The 24,271-nt window shown below is 40.1% G+C and overlaps 1 protein-coding gene across 1 annotated transcript in view; it reads right to left on the minus strand.

The window, feature by feature from the left end:
• Window positions 1-1,510: 1,510 nt before the first annotated feature.
• Window positions 1,511-24,271, minus strand: part of abcc1 (ATP-binding cassette, sub-family C (CFTR/MRP), member 1) — a 34,043-nt gene continuing 11,282 nt past the window's right edge. Inside the window, exons 8-31 of the mRNA XM_053514817.1 lie at window positions 19,547-19,777; window positions 17,476-17,653; window positions 16,880-17,041; window positions 16,698-16,790; window positions 16,377-16,580; window positions 16,130-16,276; window positions 15,705-15,792; window positions 14,928-14,997; window positions 12,988-13,114; window positions 11,745-11,921; window positions 10,508-10,675; window positions 9,601-9,787; window positions 7,916-7,967; window positions 7,601-7,733; window positions 6,643-6,850; window positions 6,150-6,460; window positions 5,614-5,813; window positions 4,369-4,495; window positions 3,656-3,757; window positions 3,393-3,539; window positions 3,133-3,291; window positions 2,837-3,003; window positions 2,546-2,740; window positions 1,511-2,408 (exon numbers count right to left, since the gene is read on the minus strand). Coding sequence (XP_053370792.1) covers window positions 2,300-2,408; window positions 2,546-2,740; window positions 2,837-3,003; window positions 3,133-3,291; window positions 3,393-3,539; window positions 3,656-3,757; window positions 4,369-4,495; window positions 5,614-5,813; window positions 6,150-6,460; window positions 6,643-6,850; window positions 7,601-7,733; window positions 7,916-7,967; window positions 9,601-9,787; window positions 10,508-10,675; window positions 11,745-11,921; window positions 12,988-13,114; window positions 14,928-14,997; window positions 15,705-15,792; window positions 16,130-16,276; window positions 16,377-16,580; window positions 16,698-16,790; window positions 16,880-17,041; window positions 17,476-17,653; window positions 19,547-19,777 — 3,742 coding nt within the window. The 3' untranslated portion in view covers window positions 1,511-2,299. The remainder of the gene's footprint in view (window positions 2,409-2,545; window positions 2,741-2,836; window positions 3,004-3,132; window positions 3,292-3,392; window positions 3,540-3,655; window positions 3,758-4,368; window positions 4,496-5,613; window positions 5,814-6,149; window positions 6,461-6,642; window positions 6,851-7,600; window positions 7,734-7,915; window positions 7,968-9,600; window positions 9,788-10,507; window positions 10,676-11,744; window positions 11,922-12,987; window positions 13,115-14,927; window positions 14,998-15,704; window positions 15,793-16,129; window positions 16,277-16,376; window positions 16,581-16,697; window positions 16,791-16,879; window positions 17,042-17,475; window positions 17,654-19,546; window positions 19,778-24,271) is intronic.

Consider the following 24,271-nt stretch of genomic DNA (forward strand, 5'->3'; position numbering starts at 1 on the left):
GCATTGGAGGTTTCATCCGTTTCAGAGGCAAACGTTTGTACTGTGAAACATTTTCCTATATGAAATAATGTAAATGCAGGCAATTTTTTTGCAAAATATTAATTCCTAAGACGCAAGTTGAGTTGATAAATGAGGAAACTCGTATGCCGGGGCATCCGCTGTATTGCATGATAAAAACATCCAAATTAGAAATCACATGCGACTACAAAAAGACATGGACACGGGAAATTAGAAAATTATTAACATTAGACGCGACTTTAAAGCTAGGATTATGAAAAAGTTCTTTTGGAGACGGTGTAGCGGCGATCATTAATGAGACAACAGTGTACGAGATACCTTATTTATTTATGCTTTAATTATTTCGTTGAATCTATGCTGCTGCGTTATTCAATTCGGACTGGTCAGGTGGTGTTGATTCGTTTTCCTTGAATTGGCGTTGCCATGGTAACAGCTTATTACCGTACAGGGGCTTAACAAACGTGTATCGCGTAATGGTTTCTGTTAGATTGATTACTTATGTTTATGGAAGGAGTCTCCAGTGTCAGCATTTACAACAACTAAAATTTTTTGCTTCTTGGTTCTGACTTTATTTGTCTTATAAACATAAAATAAGGAGTGTTAAGCATGTTTACGCCAATATCGCAACTTATTCTAGAGTAAACGTGACTGAAACCAGATAAAACGAATCCAAACACATTATAATGAAATCTGTTACCCTGTGATAAACAACGAAGTCATTACGTAACGATATAAAGGATTTACATTCGTCTCCAGCTGTTTATATCTCTACTTGCATAATATAAGCACCTTTGCTTTTCTCCCCTTACAGCGCGTACAGACAGCGTACTGATGCTATGTAACAGTGCTGGTGTGTCATGTGACCTGAGTCTTTTTTTTTTTATATATATATATATATATATATATATATATATATATATATATATATATATATATATATATATATATATATATATACCCAAAAAAAGAAATTATAATCCATGTGTCATATCAAAGATGGAAAGTTCAAATAGACGATTATTATTATTATTACTACTATTACTACTACTATAAACCAGACCCAGCGGTTTAAAAATGCTGTACTAACGGCATCATCTACTGAGATTAAACATTACAGAAACCTTGGCGGAGGTGAAAAATGTCATACAGAAGGGAAACGAAACTGTGCGCAAACTGCAGTTCTTTAATATTTTACGAGCGGAAAAGCAGAGCAGTCTATCTCCGGTGGGCGTGGCTTAAACGCTCACAAACATTATATATATTTTTTTAAACAATTGAAAATCTATTTAACTTTTTTTTTCGTTCATGAAACAATTTGTTTGAGGAAACAGATTATTTAAATTCAGCTTGTGAAAACTAAACACAACAGACAGTCGCTACCTTCATGTCTTTTCTATTTTCTCCAAGATGGCAGATTGTTTTGTTAATGAAGTTAGAAGACTCTGTCGGTTATATTAACTTTTTGTTGTGTAAATCTTTGGCCTGCTTAGGCTGCTTTAAGTGTCTTCATGAGGGAGGTATTCAGGGACTTAATTCTACACAAGAGTCGACTTTGCTTTGCTCCAAAGCCTGATCAGACTGTAATAAACGCCTTAACATCTGGCTTAAAGACAGACAGATATACAGACAGACAAAAATAAAAATAATAATTCTACACACTCAGAAATGCCGCTTTAAACTGAACTCTTTTTCTTTCTTCTGCTTTAAAAATAAAACCCGACCAAATATATTCCTTTTTTTTTGGTTGAGAAACTCGAGTCTTTCTCCAAACCCACAGCGATGAGCTCCAGTAACAGCTCGTCCAGCAGCAGGGGAAAGAAAGTGCCTTTGGAGGTTTAGCATCTCCACAGACTCCGCCCACTTCAGTGTTCTAGAATGGACAGTTCCTTCTGGCATGAGAGCGGTGTTCTAGAACGTAGGGTGGGGTCTGAACTGTCGGGTCGTGTTCTAGAATGAAGAATGGGTTCCGGAGTGACGCCGTGTTCTAGAGTGAGGAGTGGATACCGGAGTGGCGGCCATGTTCGAGAATGGAGATTGGGTTCTGGAGTGATGACTGTGAATGATCAAATGGTTGTTTGGGAGGGACGGCCATGTTCTAAATGATGAGTGGGTTCCGGAGAGATGGGGATGTTCTAGTACGGAGATTGGATTCCAGAGTGGCGGCCGTGTTCTAAGATGAAAATTGGGTTCTAGAGTGCTGGCCGTGTTCTAGAACGGACGGTTAATCACAGAGTGACTGTGCCAGAAAGACTGTCTCTTGTTTTTTTTTTTCCTGCCATAATCAGACCAAACCCGAGTCCTTGGCCATCCTGTAGAAGATCCCTCTCTTCGCTATGAGACTGGACGGAGAATCGAACTCCACCATCTGTCCTTTATCTAGAACCAACACCCTGTAAACACACACACACAAACTGTGAGCTTTCATTCTGTGTGTGTACTGTGTATAGTCCATGATGATGGTGTGTGTGTGTGTGTGTGTGTGTGTGTGTGTGTGTGTGTGTGTGTGTGTGTGTGTGTGTGTGTGTACCGTGTATAATCCATAATAGTGTTGAGTCTGTGAGCGATGGTCAGCACTGTACACTCCTCAAACTGTGTGCGGATGGTGGACTGGATCAGTTCGTCCGTCTCCACGTCTACAGCTGCTGTGGCTTCATCCAGAACCAGAATCTTCGTTTTCCTGAGGAGCGCCCGCGCCAAACACACCAGCTGCCTCTGTCCCAGACTGTTTTACACACACACACACACACACACACAGAATAAAGTTTAAAATCCTCAGTAACCCTGACGATGAGAGCCCTGAGTGAGCGACTCGGAGTACCTGAGGTTCTCTCCTCCCTCGGAACACTCGTGGTTCAGTTTGTCCTGAAGACCCGACACGAAGCTCTTGAGATGAGCGAGTTCCAGAGCTTTCCACACCTCGTCATCAGAGTAACCATCGAACGGGTCCAGGTTCATGCGCAGAGATCCGGAGAACAGAACCGGGTCCTGATCAGCACACACACACACACACACACACACACACACGCAAATACTTGAACAAAAAACAAATAAATTGATGTTTTATTCTGTATAAAGAGAGTGTGTGTATATCATACAGAATACACACACACACACCTGAGGGATGATGGTGATGCGAGAGCGCAGCTCGTGAAGCCCGAGCTCGGCGATGTTCAGTCCGTCGACGCAGATGTCTCCCTGCGCCGCCTCGATGATCCGGAACAGTCCCAGGGTGAGAGACGACTTTCCCGCTCCGGTCCGACCCACGATCCCCACCTGAGGGTTAAAACCAATTTATTAACGCGGCACCGCTCCGGTTCCTAACCAGCATCAGGGGTTAAATGGTGAAACCCCATTGTTTGGGGGGCGGGGCTGACCTTCTCTCCTCCCTCGATGGTCACATTTATGTCATGGATGGCCAGTTCCAGGTCCTGTCGGTACCTCAGGCCGAAGTCCCGGATCTCCACGTGGCCGACGGTGGGCCATCCGGCAGGAGTGAGGCTCTTCTCCAGTTTCCACTGCGCCTGGGGGGGGGGGGGGGGGGGACAGATAAATAACAATAATATTAATAATCATCATACTATAGTAATGTAGCTCGTCCATAGGCTTGTTTCTCACACACACACAAAGCTGTACTCGCCTCTTTCTCGGTTTCTTCGTACTCCTTCACTTTCTCCACAGCTACGATGTTCGTCTCTATCTCCGAAGACATCCTCACCAACCAGTTAAGAGACGCAGTGACCTGTGCACAGGAAGGACAACGGGACTCAGGAGACCATTAGGAGACGCAAAGTTCAACAAGTCTGAATGTTATACTGTAATAAAACCATGGATGTGAACGAATATAATAAATAAATAAAATACAGTGTGAAACTGTAGTACTTTGTTCATTAGACGGGGCGTCTCACAAGTAGTGCCAGCCTGTGGGGTTGTGAGTCACAACCTTTTCGGTCATGCAACTTCCTAATAAGTGACGAACATCAGTAAATAGTGAGAGCGGATCTAAAATAGGATGTTTTGACTTCCCATCAAAAATGAGCAATTTGAAGTGATGCCATTGAATCTATGTGCACGGATACTATGATCATTACGGCACTCCGGTTCCCCCAGGATATCGCAGGCAGGGTTATGCAAAAAAATGTGGCACTCTGTGTTTATTTCAAATCTTATGCTTTTAAATTATACTGTTGCTTTGTATTTATTTTTGTTTTGTTTAACAATTTATGTATTGGTTCATACAGAGATATTCTTTTTATTCAGTATGGTGTGTATTTCTTTTTTTTTTTTTACTCATCAGTTATTGTACACGTGTGTGTGTGTGTGTGTGTGTGTGTGTGTGTGTGTGTGTGTGACCTGCAAAGCGTAGGAGATGGAAAGTCCCATGAGGCCTGGACTCAGGCTGTCTCTGGCCATCACAGCAAAGAGTGCAGCAAACGTCACGATGCAGTTCCCCACGAACTCCAGCCTCACTGCTAACCACCTGCACACACACACACAATTACTAATCTGACTCACACACACCACCTTCTACATGCTTATACATTTACCAAAAGAGTTCCAATCTTACTAAAACCAACTCGTACAATTTCTGGCCTAAAGTTTGTGCACCCCTGACCAACACACCCACATGTGATTCCTTCTGTAAATTGTTGGAGGCACAGAATCATACAGAATGTCTTTGTACGGTTTGTAAGTTACGGTTTCCATTCACTGGGACCAGACCAACAAAGGTCCAGACCCGTCGTATATCCAGAAGACATTGTGTGTTGGAGGAGAACTCGATGACGTCAGGGTGTCTGGGAGGCTCCAGGTCCGAGCTCCTGAATGATCACTGATCCTCACAGACACTTCAACATCCAGTAGAGGGTCTTCCCAGACGTCCACTTTCAGTAGAACTGGATGGTAATGATGGTTTGAGTGGGTGTGATGGTCAGGTGACCACATACTTCTGGTCATATTTGTTCAGACAAAACAGTTTTGCATCAATGCATCTCACCAATATATAATAATTAATCAACTGTGGTTTAAATAAGGGAGACTCATCATACCTACATATGTACCATCTTAGACTTTAGAACTCTATGGTATACAGTGCCGTGAAAAAGTATTTGCTCTCCCCTTGATTTGTATATTCTTTTGTATATTTGTCATATGTAAAGGATTGAGACTTTAAAAAAGTTATTACACAAGAATAACCAGAGTAAATACAAAATGCAGTTTTTGAATGATGATTTCATTTATTAAGGGGAAACCTTAAACCAAACCTTCCTGGCCCTATGAGAAAAGGTAATTGGCCCATGAACATAATTGGTTGTGGCAATCAAGTGTTAATCATCATCATCATCAAATACTTTTCCCCAGCACTGTAGATATTGTATTAAAATTAGTTTTACGTGAACATTTTGTTTGTATAAAATGTCATCTTTCATCTGATTTTTTTTTTTCAATTGTGATTCTAAAAATGTAAAAACTTTTTCTGAACCATAATGTTAGAGATTTATTTAAAATCTAGAATCTAAATTTTGTTTTAAAAATGTGTTTAAAATTAATCTTTATTCGGATGTTCCATGTGTACACGTGCTTGTGTGTTTATGAGACCTGTTAGCCACGATGCTAGGGAAGTAGGCTTTCTGGTTGTGATCCACTCGTCTGTCGCTCTCCCCGATGAAGCTGCTCTGCACTCCGAAGGCGCGGATCACGCTTGTCCCCAGCAGCGTCTCGTTGAAGTGCGTGTACACCGGAGAGCGGCTCACAGACTCCAGACGCTTCAGCTGGCGAGACGAGGCCACGTAGAAACGCTGAAACATACGGGTATCAATATTAGCACACACTTAATACTTTTCACAAAAATAACAATCTCAGCATTTACACTCAAAAATCTTTATCTGGGGAAAGAATCAACACATCATCATTAGGTAGAAATACTGCAAAAATGTTGAGCCCATTTCTAAAAACAGGATCTGGAAGTACCGTCTGCTTCGATATCACCTGCAGGGGGCAGTAAAGAACCAACCTGAAGAATTCTTATCCTTTTTTTCCCTCTTTTTAAATGTATTGTATACTGTTTAACACTTAATAGGGCCAGCTTATTATTTTTTAAGCCTTCTTACGGTTTTAAACGTCAGTGTTCCAACCTGCACAAAGAAGTAGAAGAGCCCCAGGGGAGGGATGATGATGGCCACGAGCGGAGTGGCGAGGAGGATGACGGTGCACGACCCCAGCACGTTAAACATGGAGCCCATGAACATCTTGATGATGCTGGGGATCACCGAGTCGATGGTGTCCGTCTCCTTGGAGAAGCGGTTGACCAGGTTCCCACTGGGAGTGCGCTCGAAAAACGACATGGGCGAGCGCAGGACGTTATACAGCATGGTCTCGTGGAGGAAGCGGGACGCCAGGACCCCACCGATGGACACGGAGATGGAGTAAGAGAACACGGCAATGCCTGAGGGGAGAGAAGCAGAGCGTCAACGCTAAATCATTCCTCACAGACCGTTAAGGTATAGAGTCTTGAATAGACGAAGGAACGAGAAAAGGAGGCGTCTAATGTTGCCGAGAAGAGGAAAGAGGAAAAAAAAAAAAAAAAAAAAAAAAAAAGCATGGTGTGCAGGACGACAGTTTTTAAACCTTGTGCGAGTCCCAGCACGCCGTACACCCCGAGTCGCATGTCTCTGTTGGGCTGAGTGCCGTTAATGACCGGGTCGTCCGTCCACAAGCTGAGCCAGTAATTAGAACCCAGAGACGCTACGTGATGGGCGAAGAAGAGACAGACGCTAAAGATGGACAGACACAAACCGATGGCTTTCATGTAGTCCCAGAACACGGCGAACTTCACCTGAGAGACGGGATAGACAAAAAAACAAAAAAAAACAGGTCTATAGAGTTACATTTATTTATACAGAATGCGTATATATGTAAATGTGTACATAAATACAGTACATGTATATAATGTATGCAGATAACGTAACGTATATAGATAATGTTTATATGCAATATGTAACATAGTACGTAGATACTTTATATATGTAATTACAAAGTATAGCATATAGATAATATATCTTCATAAATCGTATATATATAGATAATGTATACGTGTAATACTGTAGGTATGTGTACATAATGTATGTAGATAAGGTATATATATATATATATATATATATATATATATATATATATTAGTTTAAAATGTATACAGATAATCATAGATACATTATGTAACGTATATAATGTATAATGTTTATATGCAATACTGTACATGTATATAATGTATGCAGATAACGTAAATAATTTATATAAGGTATAATATATTATGTATATAAATAATGTATGTAAACAACACATACATAAAATACAAGTTTATAGATAATGTATGCAGATAGCACATGTAATGTATATACTGTAGATAATGTTTATATGCAATATATAATGTAAATAACATACATACATATATATACACACACACACACACACATACACTATCTGCAAACATCATCTATAAACACATACAACGTATATAGATAATGTATAGAGAGTTAAATTCAGTGCCCCATCTCGAGTCCGCTGTGTTTTTGCGACTCGGACTCACTCTGCCCGTCTTGGCTTTATCTGCCTCGGTCAGTTTGGCGGCGTCTGCTGATTTAGTTTTCTGCTCTTTGGCGTCTTTGCTTTCGGTTTTCTGTTTTACGGCTCCGGATGCGTCTAAGGACACCTGGCTCTGTCTGTAGAGAAACACAGCCATCTGTTAACCTCACGCATTTATAATGACCCATTAATTAATAATAATTATATAATAAAATGTTTTCATCTAAATCACACCAAATTGAACTCTAATCGTTACGAGATAAACATAAATCGATTTTTTAAATGAATCTAAATCTCGCTCTGTACATATCACACTCACCTGAGCAGAGCCGCTGGACCTCCGTTTTCCAGAGTTTTCCGCGGAGACGTATCTGGATAAGACGGAAACGAGACGGAGAAATCGATTAAACAGAAGGAGTGGGAGAGAAACTTTTGCATTTAACCTGCTCAAACCAAAAAGCAACACGCCACCGTTTAGCAAAGCTGCACATTTCATCCAGAATGACCCATGGGTCGGGTTTAGGCACGGTTTAACTGTGGCCTGGTTATGACCCGTGTTCCGGATGAACTCTGCTTTTTCTCACTTTTATACATCATTCTTAAATCAGATTGGTCAGAAAGTGCAGACTTATTTTCTGAAACAGCAGCTGAGACAGTTGTACCAGCAGAAAGGGAAATAAAACAAATCTGGTAAAGCTTTATTGGATATAGCTTTTAAAATAAATAAATAAATAAATAAAAACTTTTCTGATGATAAAAACAAATAAAAAAAGCTTGTCTCATGTACATTTGTTTAAATCAAAACACAACCTGTTAAAATTGTCAGTATAAATAAAAAAAGGAAAAAAAGCACACTTATGTTGTGGTGAGGAATAAAACACTCCGTGACACAAAGTGATTGACAGCACACCGGAATGTTTCAACCCTTAAAGCCACAATTATAATTAAAAACCGAGTAAATCATTAAATAATATCCTACTTTAAATGACCTACCTGTTAAATTCCATGGTATATTTAATTCTTTTGCACTCTTATGATCATGCGTTTAAAACCATTTTTTCCACATGCACTGTATAAGATGAAATACTGTAGACTGGAGTTTGAATTTTCTAATACCAGTTTAATGCAGATGGTGAGCTGAAGCCTGACAGATACAGGTCCGGCGGTGGCCAGAAGTATTAAGACACATACTGCATATGCCATGTAGGATTAGTTCTGCCTGCTTCCTGTTTGTACCTTCCTGAAGCCGGAGTGTCCACCTGACTACTAACCAACCAGACTATGGAATTCTTAAGAGAATGGTGAACTTATTTCTGTACATGATCTTCAGGAAGAGACTTTTTTTTCCCTGACCCCATCCCCAACCAGATCCAGCAGGTTTTAAAGAATAAAGCAGTTCAGGGTAAATTTTGTTTGTTTTGAAGTAAGTTCATTGCACAGGATAACACACTTATTATCTTGATTCTCATTATAAAAAAAAAAAATTTGTCTCAATACTTTTGGTCACCGAAAAAGCTGGCCCATATCTAGAGGAAGCCCTTGTGGGGGGGAAATAAACCAACAACCATCATGCGCCATGCAGCCCCTGGGAGCCTGGACATGTTTTGCATGAGCTAATGAACAGCGAGGCCTCCAACCTTCAGATTTCTCATCCTGCTCCTCCTGAACTCTTTCCGCCTCTGAACAGCGTGATGCGGAAAAGGACGACAAAAAGGTACATGTGGCAATACGGACAACAGCGGGGTGGAACAGGGGGGTAAATTACATTTTAGACAGAAATAAACAACAACAACAACAATGTTGAAGACAGAAATACACAGAAGTAGAATAGTTAGAGAAGAGTTTAGGGGCATAGAGGATAAAAAGACTCTAACAAAAGAAGCTCTGTTCTGTAAGAGTATTAAAGAAAGGCTAAACCCATCCACACACACACACTTCTCTTTTAAGAACATCTGTTCTGCCAACAATGTAGTCTCAGAGCTCATCTACAAAGACTGCGCTCACCTCCGACCCCGTCGCTCTCCTCCTCCTGCTCGGTGTTGGTGTGAGTGCGCAGGAACTCGGCGAAGGCGGCGTGACGGCCGAGCAGCTCTGCGTACGAGCCCGCCTCCCTGATCTGTCCGTCCTCCATCACCAGGATCAGGTCGACCTGGGGCAGGAAGCTGAGCCCGTGGGTCACCAGCACGCGTGTCTGAGACGGACAAAGGGGAGCGAGTGAAGGATCAGATCCGAGCGAATAATCTGAGCGCTAAAGTAAACTGAGACTTTTATAATTTCTTTTTAATTGTGCAACACTTTTACGCTGTATACTGTTCGTCCTGTGGAGTGTTCGTCCTGGTCTTTGGTACAGAACGGATTTATTTGTTACTTACTTCATAAACTATATTATATTACTTATTGTTCAAGCAGGTCAAAAGGGAAAGAAATGAGGGGAAAGCGTGAAAGAAGATACGAGAAGAGACTGTAATAGAAAGGATAAAAAAAAAAAAAAAGGTTGAAATTGAACAGACTGGAAGAAAAAAGGTGGGATGAGATCAGAAGAAGAGGGATGAGAAGAGAAGAGAAGCTTAGAAGATACTGGAATAGAAAAGAAAAAAAGAAGAGATTAGAAGAACAGAAATTATCTGAAGAAAAAAAGATGAAAAGACATGGGATGAGAAGAACTCAGAATATACAGAAAAAGGGACAGAGAGACTGGAGGAGAAGAGATGAGATCAGATCAGATCAGACAAGAATAGAAGTGACATCATTAATATAAACACTGAACTATTAATAATTCTGTTACTCCTGATCCCCCAGTTCGATTTAAACCCGACTTGCATTTCCTGCCTGGAGAGAGTTTGGATCAGATGTAGATCTTTACTGAGTAAGTTTAATATTCACGCGAGTGCGTGTTGGAGGAGGAACTCACGCGGCCCTGCAGGAGGCCCTGAGGCCCAACAACCTTCTCGAAGATGTGTTTCCCCACGTGAGCGTCGACGGCCGACAGCGGATCATCCAGCAGATACACGGCGCAGTCGCAGTACACTGCCCGGGCCAAACTCACACGCTGCTTCTGACCGCCCGATAAATTCACTCCCTATACAACACACACACACAATTAGACCTAGGATCACCATCAGGATTTTGGAGAAAGAAGACTGGACCAGGGATCGGAAAATGTAGATTTTATTGCAACTGTGAACATTTGCATACAAGAATTGTTAGGGATTTCTTAAATTAGAAAAAAAAATTTATAAGGTTTCCTTTACACTATTTGAAATGTAAAAGCTGCATTTTTTTTCCTTTTTATTTTTTCTACACACAATATCACAATAAATCTTTTCATGCTTCTAAAACCAAAATTTTGGTCCTCTCTAGAGGTTACATCACACATGTTGCACATTGATTTTATCCATTTTAAAACTGGGGGGAATTATTCTACTGAATGGTGATTTTTTGAATGGTTTTGCTGGTAGAACATGGAATTCCTAATGTGTGTCCACATTCTCCATTTTACACCCAGTGTGGCAACCGAGTGTGTGCTTTCATCCATCCAGATGACCTTACGACCCCACGCGGGAGCTGGAGGAGTTTCATACAGTCGTAAAGCTTTCCCCATTAAATGTTTCTCATCAATTAATTCACATCATTAATCTGTTTCACACTGGACCCTCCCTCAACCCTTTATTTTTTTTAGTCCTTGTTTTTCCGAGACTACACAAAGAAACCTAAAAAATATAAAAGCATAAAATGATTTCTTTTTAAAAAAGATGAAGTGGAACCTCGGCATACAAATGTCCCGTCTTACAGATTCTTGTGGTAGCAAGAAGAAAGGGAGTCGCTTGCAGTTCATCAGAATCATAAATTAAGGTCAGGTCAGGTCTAACGTCTATTTATTTTATATTTTAGTTCATGTACTTGCCTTTTCTAAATGTTTTGATGGTGTTTATATACAGAAATATGTATATCATGTTGGAAATTGGTGATATTCTTGGGTGGATGGAACGGATTATTTGCATTTACATCATTTTCTATGGAACAATGTGTTTCACAATACAACATTTCACCTTGATCCTTCTGAACGGATTAAATCATTTAGCACAATCCCTCCCTAATCTAATAAAACAATTTAAAAAAAGAAATGTTTCCAGTCATGGTGAGTGTACCTTCTCTCCGATCTCGGTGTCGTCTCCTCCAGGCAGGATCTCCAGGTCTGGGAGGAGGGCGCAGGCCTCCAGCACTCTCTGGTAGCAGCTCTGCTTCATCTCCTGCCCGAACAAGATGTTCTCCTTCAGAGTGGCGTTCTGGATCCACGCCTGTTGGGGCACGTAGGCCACCGAACCCTGACCAACACACACACACACACACACACATCAGACATCTCCTCTCTGCTACAGTCCTGCTGCACTAAGGCATGATTAAAAACAAATATTAAGTATGACCACACTGACCCCAAAATCTACTATTTTTAAATAAAATTTTTAATTATTGGTTTGCAGTTGAAGTGAAAAACGTCGCTGTTCCTCTATATTTCTACAGGTGGCGCTCTAAACTATTCAGAAACAAAAGACGCAAATGACTTTCAAAGTCTGTTTAGAATTGTAACAAAATTTCATATTAAAAGTGATTTTTTTGTAAAAATCGTGATGTTTCCATATTATCGCAATACAAACCGAATGGTCAGAGGTATCGTGATGTCATCGTACCGGTCGGTCCCTAGCGATTCCCTCCACCACCGTATAGTATTTAATCCTGAACGATAGTTAAACAGCTGTATTTATCATCATGTACTAAAACCCACAGCTGGTGAAATCCTGAGAAAATTAACACCATCAAGTCACCTGACACACAATCAGTGATTAAGATCTGAAGTTTTTAAAGCAATTATACGCGTTTTTTCTTTCCTTAGCTGTTCATTTAAAGTTAACCATCCTGACTGTTTCGATACACGTAACAGAAGCTCGAACAATCCTGCCGCTGATCTAACGTGTTATCTCTATAGGATGCAGAGGCACGAGGTTGTGCGTTTATAACTACGAGGAGTTTATGTAACACCTCCTGGAAGGAGTCTCCAGTTTCAGTGCTAAAAACGTCCCAACAAGCAACATTACATGTACTTATTGAGTATTTATTCACATTAATGAGAATTTATTTATTATTTTGATTTTCATAGATGTTCCAGGACATTAAGAGCATCTCATCTTATTCAGAAAACAAATAGATAAATAATCAATTAATCTAGTAAAAAAAAACAAGGTGTGTCCCCCCCCCCCCCAAAAAAAAAGAAAAAAATTACATGAAAAGTGTGAAAGCAAGGTGTTAAACATGTTAAGACAAGAAAAATCGAAGAGAGACTATGTGCGTGTGAGAGAGAGAGAGAGAGAGAGAGAGAGAGAGGGAGAGAGTTACCTTAACTGACACTGAGCCGTCCTGTTTGTGCATTTCTCCGAGGAGAGCAGAGAGCAGGGAGGATTTGCCCGAACCCACCTGACCGACTACAGCAACGAGAGCTCCTTCAGGAATACACACGTTAACACTACACACACACCAGGAGAGAGAGAGAGAGAGAGAGAGAGAGAGAGAGAGAGAGACAGACACACACAAAGATCATTAAAAAGAGACATTAAGAAAGAAAAGTGAAGATTAAGAGGAGAGAGAGAGAGAGAGAGAGGGGGGAAAACGGTGACAGAATAGAGGAGCAGAGAGAAGAAAGTGAGAGCAGAAATGTAAAGAGAGGAACAACATGCTTCTTAATGCAGAATTACACTTAAAATGCATTTGATGAATTAATATTATTCAGTAAAATCTCAGAATTAAGACATCATTAAATAAAGTCTGATTAATATCTCATTAATTTTGGGATTCTGTCAGAAAATATTTCTAAAAATTTTCAAATCATAATTTTTTCAAATGACAAAAAGAAAAAAAAAAAAAAAAAAAAAAGATTGCAAGTAACATTTTTTAATCAATTCTTCAATAATAACGATAATTAAAGTGCTAGCATCAATTCACTGATTATTTATAATCATAAATCTAATACAAGTGATATAAAGAGATTTCCGTAGATAATTACTTGAGTCCAGTTTGGACAGTAAATCGTTACCAGGAAATTACAACTGGATTCAGATGATAAAATTGACGCTCAGGCAGGCGGTGGGTCGGAGGTAAAAACCACATTGTTTCATAGTTGGTTTATAATAAATAAATAAAATATGTGCTCAGAATCAGGAAATTTTAGAATAAGTGGAATTTAGTCCCAGGATACAGCAAGATGTTCAGCGCTGTTTAATAGGAGTTCTCAGAGTACACCGTCAGCTCTTAGCCAACCGTGTGTGTGTGTGTGTGTGTGTGTGTGTATGTATATTATATATATATATATATATATATATATATATATATATATATATATATATATATATATATATATATATATATATATATATATATATATATATATACACATACACACATATACACACACACTCCTGGTACATTACAGAACAATTCCAAATAAGTTTAATAAATGAAATGTAGAAATTACAGATATTTGTTGTAGGATGTAATGAAGGTAAAAAGTATTCAGTGATAAAACTACAGTTACGTGAAACGCGTAGTGAAAAGAAGTAAATGTTCTCATTGAACCTCCACCTCTGTTCACCTCTACCCTACACTACACTGGTGGGGGTCATCCTTCTTGTACCCAGCGTGGTCGGTGTTGGTGCATGATTGTGAGGTCACATGATGTCGACTTTGGGGATGTGTCATCAACAATTCCTACAGAACAAGACCCGCTACGGATCCACCTACAAATAACTCGATCTGTTCTTTTTATTTAAAATTTCCAAGCACACTCTTTAAAAAAATAAACTAAACATTTCAAGAGCTGCGATTTCTCCTGAACTGTAAAGTCGTACGGAGCTCTGATCAACCTGACGATCTCCAGATCGAACAGTTTAGGGTCAAATTCGGGAATTTGAGAAACGCTCACGAGCCTGGGAGACTGAATTCCACTGGATTACATTTAATTAATCACATTTAATTCACATAATCGTTCCATTTGCATTCTCAGAGCCAGACTGCATTTATCTGGCTGTTGATATCTTGCGGATTTTGAACATGCAGGTGTACTTGCCCATCAAATCCTCACACGGCTGCTGGTCTTTTAGCTACATCGGTGTCAAGAAACGTTTTAAAAACAGTGCATGTTTAGTGTTGTTAACACTTCTTTCATCTCCATGTACGTCATGCATTTACTACAACAGTGTATTTATATATATATTTTTTTTAATGTAAAAAAAAAAAAAAAATTATGTATTGTAATCATCATCAGGTCATGGAGACGCAGTTACCCCTTTAAAGCAGGAGGGTCGTCTTTAGACCAGCTGAAAGTCCCGTCTGTGATCCTGATGCTTTCAGGGGCTGAAAGAAAGAAGAAAAGGAACAACAGTCGTCTCAGAGCCGGACATCAAAACCGCCACCGGGACCGTCGCCTACGCGTGCGGCGTGGACACGTCCTGCCTTTTGAAATCCTACACACTTCACTCCATTGATGGAATTCACTCAGACGCGTTTTTAGACCCCAGACCACTCGAGAAGTTAAAGCAGGTGGAAATCAAAAGATTGTGGGACGGCTTAGATTTAAGTGGTGTAAAAAAAATAAATAAAAAAAAAAAAACCTAGATTTAACTTGGCACAACAGTTCAGAAAGAAAATGATTAAGACGCCTTGTTTCCAGTGTTTGTGTAGTTCCGACTCAGATTTAACGATCTGCGCCGATTCAGGATTGAGTGATGGAATTAATCAGATTCAATGATTTTAAAAATGAAATAAAAAAAATTATCTGCTTTAAACATTCATAAATCACTCTAACTCAAGTGTGTAAGACGATTAAACTAAGATTTTTGCAATTATTCTTATTTAATCAAGTCAGATTCGAGAGCGTAAATCCAGTTCAACATTTTCATTATGATTCAGATTCAGGCGTTTACAACCAATCCAGTTCAAGCTTTACTGATCATTCAGATGAAATGTTTTGCACCAGCAGAAATCAGTTTTTGTTGGCATAACGTTGTTGTATCGGGTCTAATCGGTGTAGGAGTGCAGGGTTATTATTCGGGGCAGCTTACAGCCTGTAACCGCTCTGCGATCCACGCTGTCCTCGTCCAGCTCCTCGTGAGACAGAAACGCACGCAGACGTTTCAGCGAGACACTCGCCTAAAAAAAAAAAAAGAAATAAATAAAAAAAAAAAAAAAAAAAAGAGAAGAGACAGTGATGAGGTGCCAGGTTAAGTCACGCAAATTCAACCTGTAACCAAAAGGATTTGAACAAAATATAAACGTCTTGCAAAAACATGCTTTAACAATTGAGCTCGTTATAAAAGTATTGGCACCCTAAAAATAGCATCATGTCATGATGTCACATGCAGATATCAGTTCTCGACCTCATCATATCTACAGTTTCTAAACTGATTTCAATTATTTTCACAAGAATTATTGTCATAATCTCTAAAAGCATGAAAAAAAATAAAATAAATAAAAAGTTGCGCCCGACCTGCACCATGCTGCTGATGACCATGGGGAGCATGTTCAGAGGAAAACGCAGGATGTTAAAGAGGGCGAGGGACACGAAGGCCCTCCGCGCGTCCAGGATGTTTTTCTCGTTCACGAGCACGTACACGGCAAACGACGACAGCGCCACCTAGCACGGGAAACACAAAGTACACGGAACGGCGCGATGGTAAATCAAAAGTGTGAGAGCTGTAGGGCTACAAACGTGGTGTAACGTCTCCGTCCCTCACCAGGAAGGGAGCGCAGACCCAGGTGAAGGTGGACACGGCGGCCAGGTAGGCGGCCTTCTTCAGCACGCGCAGTTCACTCTCTCTGATCTGAGACACTTTGTCTTTGAAGGCCAGCTCCCAGGCGTAGAGCTTCAGCACCTTGATGCCGTTCAGCACCTCGTTCATCAGCTTTATCCGGTTGTCTTTACTCTTCATCTGTGCGACCTGAGGAACGAGATCATCAGGGTTTATCCCTCCATCAACTCAGCTGGTCATATATCCATCTGAAAGTCTGTCAGTTCATCTATGAAAACCTGGAACAAACTTCATTATTTATTTTACCTGGTAGGTTTTGGTTTTCATGGCTATAACTGCATTCACTGGTACCATCAGAACCATCACTGCAACGCCGGCCAGCACAGACGCCCCCAGATACTAAAATAAATCACAAATTAATTGATTGAATCAACATGGATCTGATACGACTGGCATCATGTCCCGCTCAAAACCAAACCGCTTCCCACCTGCCAGAGGAAGTAAAGCGCCAAGACGACCTGGAGGGGCGCCGACCAGATCATGTTGATGTACGTGATCAAGTCCATGAAGCGCTGCGCGTCGACAGACATGAGGTTCACGATTTCTCCGACCGTAGACGTGCGGCGAGCCGCGTTCGTAATCACCAGCGCCTTAAACGAGGAAAAGGATTTTGTGAAACCTGAAGATATTTGAATTGCCATCTTACTCTAATAAACATGATTCACATTTTATTTAATGCTTCCTTTCTTTTATTTTTCTAGATAATTAAATCATTATTATTTTAATTAATAAAAATTATTTGACATATACAGTATATTTAATCATTACAATTCAATTTTAATCAAAAGTATAAAGTAGTGTAATGTCTTTGGATACCTTATTCTGTAATGAGGAAATCCTTAAAATTACATAATAGTTTTTTTTTATTTAATTTTTATTAGTGATGCTAATTGAAATCCACTACAAGATCATTTAAAATAATAATTCATAATTTCTACACAGAAGACACCCGTGTGATCCTCTACACACCACTCATTCATCATTTCCACCCCTTGGTCGTATGTAAAGCAGGGCTCGAGCTCACCTTTCTGTACACGGCGCCCACGATGGCCGTGCGCAGCCTCATCCCCGTTACGAAACACACGTGGAAGTACTTCTGCAGGACGAGCGTCTGGACGCAGGTGCACAAGAACAGCAGAGCCGTGTAGAAGTAGCCGTGCCAGTAGGGGGCGCTGGAGTCATTCACGAACTGGATCAACAGACTGAGAAGACAACAGGAGGAACTCTGATGGGTCAGAAAAACTCCTGGACACGACGTTTCATGTCTTATAAAAATTAATTAATTAATTAATAAATAGGGGGTTTAGTGAGCAGAAACAAATCAAAGGTTGTCCTCTTTATGATGTCATAACATCACTGCACAAGGTAAATGTCAAAAACCAAAACAGTCATCTGGAGTAAATTAGATTGCGCTAGATCTTTGTAAAAAAAAAAAAACAATAAAAAAATAAAAAAAAATTATAATTAATTGTAAAATGAAGCAAAAAATTAACTTGTGTATATATATAATATAAAATAATAAATTAATGTTTTTTTTTTTATAAAAACAGTTCCAAGTATTTCACATCTTTATGAAAAAAATCTACATGCAAATGTTTGCAAAGCGGGAAAGAAAATAAATAAAAATTTAGACCAAAAAAAAAAAAAAAAAAAAAAAGTAAGACAATTACATGGTAAACAAAAGAAATGAGTTAGCAGTTTGTATTTAATTAAATTATAAAAATGAGATGCTCATGTCTCCATCTATTGAATACTCATCATCTCAGTTGATGTTCAGTGACTATCTTGGGAGGATTTACAGCAATATTTCACTTTATTTATAATATACTGCAGCTAAATTCTCTAATCTGATTGGTCAGGAAGGGTGGGTCATTTGTGTAAAATCCAGTTAAAGGGCACCCGTTATGCAAAATTCACTTTTAACTCATTTTTAAACAAACAAAAAAATAAAATAATATTTTAATAATAATATTAAAAAAAAATAATAATAGTAATAATAATAAGTAGTAGTGAGGGACAAAAAAAAAAAAAATGTTTTTGTTTTTTTTTGCTTTTTGCATTGGCCAGGGTATAAAACAAGCCAATAAAATTTTCCATATACTGTGACATCATAAGAGAAGCCCCTCCCCCAGCTCCCCTATTCTCTGGAGGGGCGTGGCTCTGCGGTAGCTCATTCACAGAGACACCGACATGGTGCGTTTGCAAAAGGAGTAAAAATAAAGGGAGTTTGATGTACAGAAAAATAGTTTGATTTTATAAATTTATTTAACATTTAGGAAAATACGCTTGATCGTCACTTTGTGATATTTCAGGACAGACAAATTGACTCTTTTGGGATTTCTGGTAAAATGAGACGCTGTACTTTATGATTGAGATGAAGTGCGAGAGTGGGGGGGGGGGGGGGGGGGGATAGTGAAGACATGTTCATAGTTAAGCTTTAATGTTAAGACACGGCTCAGTGCTGTTATCACTCATTATAACCGTGATCAAATGTAGCCTACCAAATGTAGTTCAAGTTTTACTCTTCTTGGCAAATCATGATGTATACAGAATAATGCGTTCTGTACCGCACGACAATAACACACAAGAGCAACACGTTTGGTACATGGATTAGCTTCGCGCAACCTTTTTAAAAGTACATTTACTCTTTTCTCAAGCACAACCAACGGGGGATGCAAACTTTTACCCTTTCCCGCAGGCATGCACAGGAGACTATTGTGTGCGTCCACTTGTATTTAAGAGTTTAGATACCAACCCAAGCATGACGTTACTATGGTGACGCCTCAATCACCATGCTGGCTGAGACAATCCCGCGGCTAATTTTAGACATAAACATAAGGCGTGACCGCGCGTCTCACAGATATTACTGTATCTAAAAGGGGTTTAGTAGACTACGTCTCATGCGGTGATGTTTATTGTAGTCTGAACTCGTGTGGTCTGAGATCAGCGGGATAGGTTTGTAACTTCCAGCGTGCTCGAGTAAACTGTGTGGCGACCCTGTCTGGAAGGTCACAGCTGTATTTGAGGATGCGATTGTGTTCTTACACTGTGAGAGACGGCAAATATCCCTCAAACACACACACAAGGAAACCAACCTGAGGATTACTGGTCCAGCGAACATCAGGATGTCGTGGATGAACTTGAAGACGGAGCTGACGAGGAAGTACGGTCCGAAAGTCCGGCACAGGGCGAGGAAGAGCGACGGCTCTCGCGACTTCTGAGGAGATTTGGAGATTAAGATCTCGGACTCTTCAATCGGCTGCTCGTCCTTGCTCTCGGGCTTAGCCGGGCGTTTGGGAGAGTACATGGCCTTGTCTGCCGGTCTGCTGATGAACAGAGCAAACGGAGTCAGAAATACATTTAAAAAAAGAAAGAAAAAAACTGACAAAGAATAAAAAAATAACAAATAAAATTTTTTTTTATGATTTTAAATCTAATCAGATGGAACCCAAAGTGGTTGTGTAGCATTCATATACATACATCATAACTACAGTGGAACCTCGCTTTACAAACACAACCAACAGCATGGATGTCATTACCATACAAATCCTATTGAAACTTAAACACTGATTCTTTAAATGCATGAACTTTGACCTTCATAAGGAATCAAAGTCCAAAAATACGGGTTGTTGAGCATTAACATGGACAGCTCCGAGCCGTCACTGCTGAACGTCACAAAAGGGGGTGGAGCAAATACACTATAATGGCTAAAACTAAATGAAACACTAACTGATACGAATCGGGTGGAGAAAAGTTTCAGGTGTGTTATGTGATAAAAGAGTATCAGCGAAAAAATGAAAGGAAAGGTGTACAGGACAGTGTCGAGACCAGCGATGCTCTACGGCTTAGAGACAGTGGCACTGAAGAAAAGACAGGAGGCAGAGTTGAAGGTAGCAGAGCTGAAGATGTTGAGGTTCAATTAAGTTCATCAGAGGGACAACCCATGTTAGATGTTTTGGAGATAAATTCAGAGAGGTCAGATTGAGGTGGTTCGGACATGTTTAGAGGAGAGATGGTGCCAGGGGTAGCTCAGTGGTTAAGGCATTGGACTATGGTTCTGAAGATCCCAGGTTCAAACCCCACAACCACCAAGTTGCCACTGTTGGGCCCTTGAGCAAGGCCCTTAACCCTCACCTGCTCAGATGTGTAATGAGATTAAAAAAATGTAAGTCGCTCTGGATAAAAGCGTCTGCCAAATGCCTAAATGTAAATGAATATATCGGTAGAAGGATGCTAAGGTTGGAACTGCCAGGCAGGAGGTCTAGAGGAAGACCAAAGAGGAGATTTATGGATGAGAGAGGACATAAAGTTAGTTGGTGTGAGAGAAGAGTAAGCAGAGGATGGGGTTAGATGGAGGCAGATGATTCGCTGTGGCGACCCGTGAAAAGGAACTGCCGAAAGACAAAGAAGAAAAGAAAAGTTGAAAATGTTTTAAAGAAGGTGGTAAGCCCGTGAGTGATGAGCCCACTGCTGTGGTTCCTGTGAACATTTAGTGAAAGTGGAATGCATCATCCTCGAGAAAAATCTACGGACAACTCATCACCCACTTGAGGAAAAGACAGATCTGTGATGTGTATGTACAGTTCACACACATTCACCAACACCACTTCGACTTCATAGGAACTCGGCTGGGAGTTATCGCCACGTCCCCCATACAGTCCTGACCTTCTCCACATGTTTGGGTCATTCAAAGGAGTTCCAAATTGGGAGGTCTGGGTTTCAGACGTTAAATCAGACAGGCAGTCCGATGATGGTGCCGTAGTAGTACTGAGAAAACTGTAATTTATTGAGCTTTACTGCAGAAGTGTGGGGCAGGTCCATACCTTCTGCAGTCAGTGTATCCAGTTAGCTGCTAAATGTTGTAAATGAAGATATAAATCTAGAGATACGTAGGGCTTCTTTTAGTGGAACCGGAAGGCCAGACAAATGCATTAACTTCTCCAAGATATGTTAGTCTGCTCACCAAACACCTGGACATTCTAGAACAGGACCGTACCTCACACACATGTTTTAGTTTCGTCATACAGGCTGCGTCTCGGTCGCCGGCTTTCAAAAGATTTAAAGCTGTTAATTTGAGCTTCGGTGGGAAATTTGATGCAACAAATGGTCTTTATTCAGGCAGTCTGGCATAAAACAAGATGTTCTGTACAAAAAGAAACTAATGCTCCATGATGATGGTGTCTGCGGCAACTTGAGTCGACAAGCTCCAGCGCAAAAAAACTTAAAGGAAAAGCCTTCCTACATAAGATATACTGTATATACACTGCGTTCAGATCTTAGCATAGGAACAAAGATCCAGTCCTAATTCATGCTTCACACCAGACAGCATGAAAGATGAGTTTATACCCAGGACGAGTAAATACTCATCACACACAGTAACGCTCGGGTTCCTAAGGCCTCACGGTTGCCGGGGATCCTGGTGTTCTACAGGGACAGGCTGTGCAACATGTGCTGTGTGATGAGGGTTTGCACTTCTCATGCCCTTCACGCTGGGAAAACAATGTCAAAACCCGCTGGAAGTCAAGGATGTTTATACGGAGCGTGGCGGTCTCGCTGGTGCGGAATGTTAACAGGCTGAGCGTTTGATCAGAACCTTCTAGAAGCAGGTTCTTACGACTCAGACTTTGATCGTCGTGATTTTTTGTTTTTTACTATCCAGTAACACTAATGTCGATCGTCTGATTCGCCTCAAGCAGCTACATTTCTTACAAAACTACTAAAAGTGTCTAATAATTATTAAAACACAGCATAACCGGTCCTGTCGAGTGTTTAAACCTCACGTCTAGAACAAACAATCATCTTTTTTTTTTAATGCTAATCTACTAACGAAATGTCCTGAACGTTTGTGGGTTTTTTTGGTTTGTTTGTTTAATTCACCACAGGATGATGTTGATCTTGTCCCACACTGGTTGGCCGTAGACACTCCGTGTACTGACTGAAAGTTTATTACAGTGTACATGTCATGAGTGCGATTCGTTCTAATTGGCTCGTGTTTATCCGTTCTATTTACTTTAATTTCATACATTTGTTCTGATTTAATTAACAGGATAGGATTTATTTCCTTTAACAGCAGAAACATTCACCATAATGCGAACAATTTGTTGTATTTATATTGCTTTAATACTTTGAAGTCTTCTTCGAATTGCTACGAGTGCATTTACTTCCATCGCACATATAAATGCACTTTAAACTCGATAGCGGAAAAACAAATTATACATCAAATCAAACATCGCCCAATCAAAAGTAACAGACGATTCGAAATCTAAAACGTTATCTGAATCGAATAACAAAAGACTGTTTCAATTAATTGCATATTTGATCAAAATCACACAGCTGTTGTTATGACTAGTTTATAGAAATCTTTCCTCATACTTTATTTGATTTAAAAAATTCTTTGGTTTATTTTCGGCTGTAACCTGCCGCAGCGTTTCCTGAGAAGAGATCGCTACGTCTAACTTTGTTTGAGTTTAGTTGCCTTTAAATGTCTAGGAATGTCTACGAAACAGGTTGGTTAACTTCAAAAACAGCCGCGCCCTCACCGGCTAGGCCTGGGTAAGATGACGATTTAATATTGATATCCTGATAAAAGATGATAAACACAACGTACTTCCCTAGTGATATTCCAGACACTGTTGAGAGGAAGCTGGTTTGGTAAAGCTTCAGCAGTGTAGCATTGAAATATTAATTAATAGATATGGGTGGGGAATTAAAAATAAATAAATAAAATCGATTAAGTATTGCAATTCCTCTATAATCCCACAGGTGGTGCAGTAAACTGTTCGTACATGGGGACGTGGCACAGCGTTGTTTGTGACTAAAGTTTGTTTAAAACTGTAAAGAAATCTTTAAAAATAATTTATATCACATTGGGATTTTTATAAAAATGGTGATGCTTATAGAAATCGCAATAGAAATCGGATCGTATGGTGATATTGTCTCCGCTTCATGGAAATTTCCCATCCCTATAAATAGTTAATATAACATCTTAAAAACTTAAAAACTAGATTAGAAAAACGTAAAGTGACACACAACACAAACAGAAGATTTATAATCTGTATACAAAAAGAAATGACTCTGAAGGCACAGTTAAGACTGTAGAAACTTCCAGAACTCAGCGCTGCTCCATAACAGGAAACAGAAGCGAGAGCTGCGTTTCAGCTGAGTCATGCGAGTGTGTGCGGATTCACTGCTCATGAGGCAAAAGAAAGTGCCGGAAACACTCGAACACCCGGTCTATCGTCTGCTCTACATTCCTCAGGTCCCAAACCACGTTGAGAGTCAGAGAGAGAAATCTACAATAACGATGACTGGTGAGAGATTACATACAGCAGAACCCCTTCTAAAAGTGCTGAGTCATCTTCACTTTGTGCAGAGTCATTCTGAGACCGCACATCAGTCCAGAGACTCCTTCAAACCGGTTTATACTGAGACGTGTATGAGCGGCTGGCTGTGCTCCAAACGAGTGTGTAACGCTGCCTTTCGTGACTCGGAGAAAGCAAGAGAGAGAGAGAGAGAGAGAGAGAGAGAGAGAGAGAGAGAAATAAAGAGGGAGGGGGAGCATGTGAGGGAGAGCACTCGAGCAGAACATTTTGACTAGTCCTCCAAACACAAGAACAGCTCCTGGGTATTTTTCTGCCCCCCTTATTTAAAGCCTTACTTGCAGAACAGATTAACTCTTTCATCATAATCAGTTTATTATGTTTTCTAACAGATGTCAAAGTTATTTAGTACATCACCGACAGTTAAGCCACTTTACCAAAATTTCAACCCCCCGTGTGAAGTACAACATTAAAAATAAATAAACTAATTCCATCATACAG

Source organism: Clarias gariepinus, chromosome 16, assembly GCF_024256425.1.
Source record: "Clarias gariepinus isolate MV-2021 ecotype Netherlands chromosome 16, CGAR_prim_01v2, whole genome shotgun sequence".
NCBI lineage: Eukaryota > Metazoa > Chordata > Actinopteri > Siluriformes > Clariidae > Clarias > Clarias gariepinus.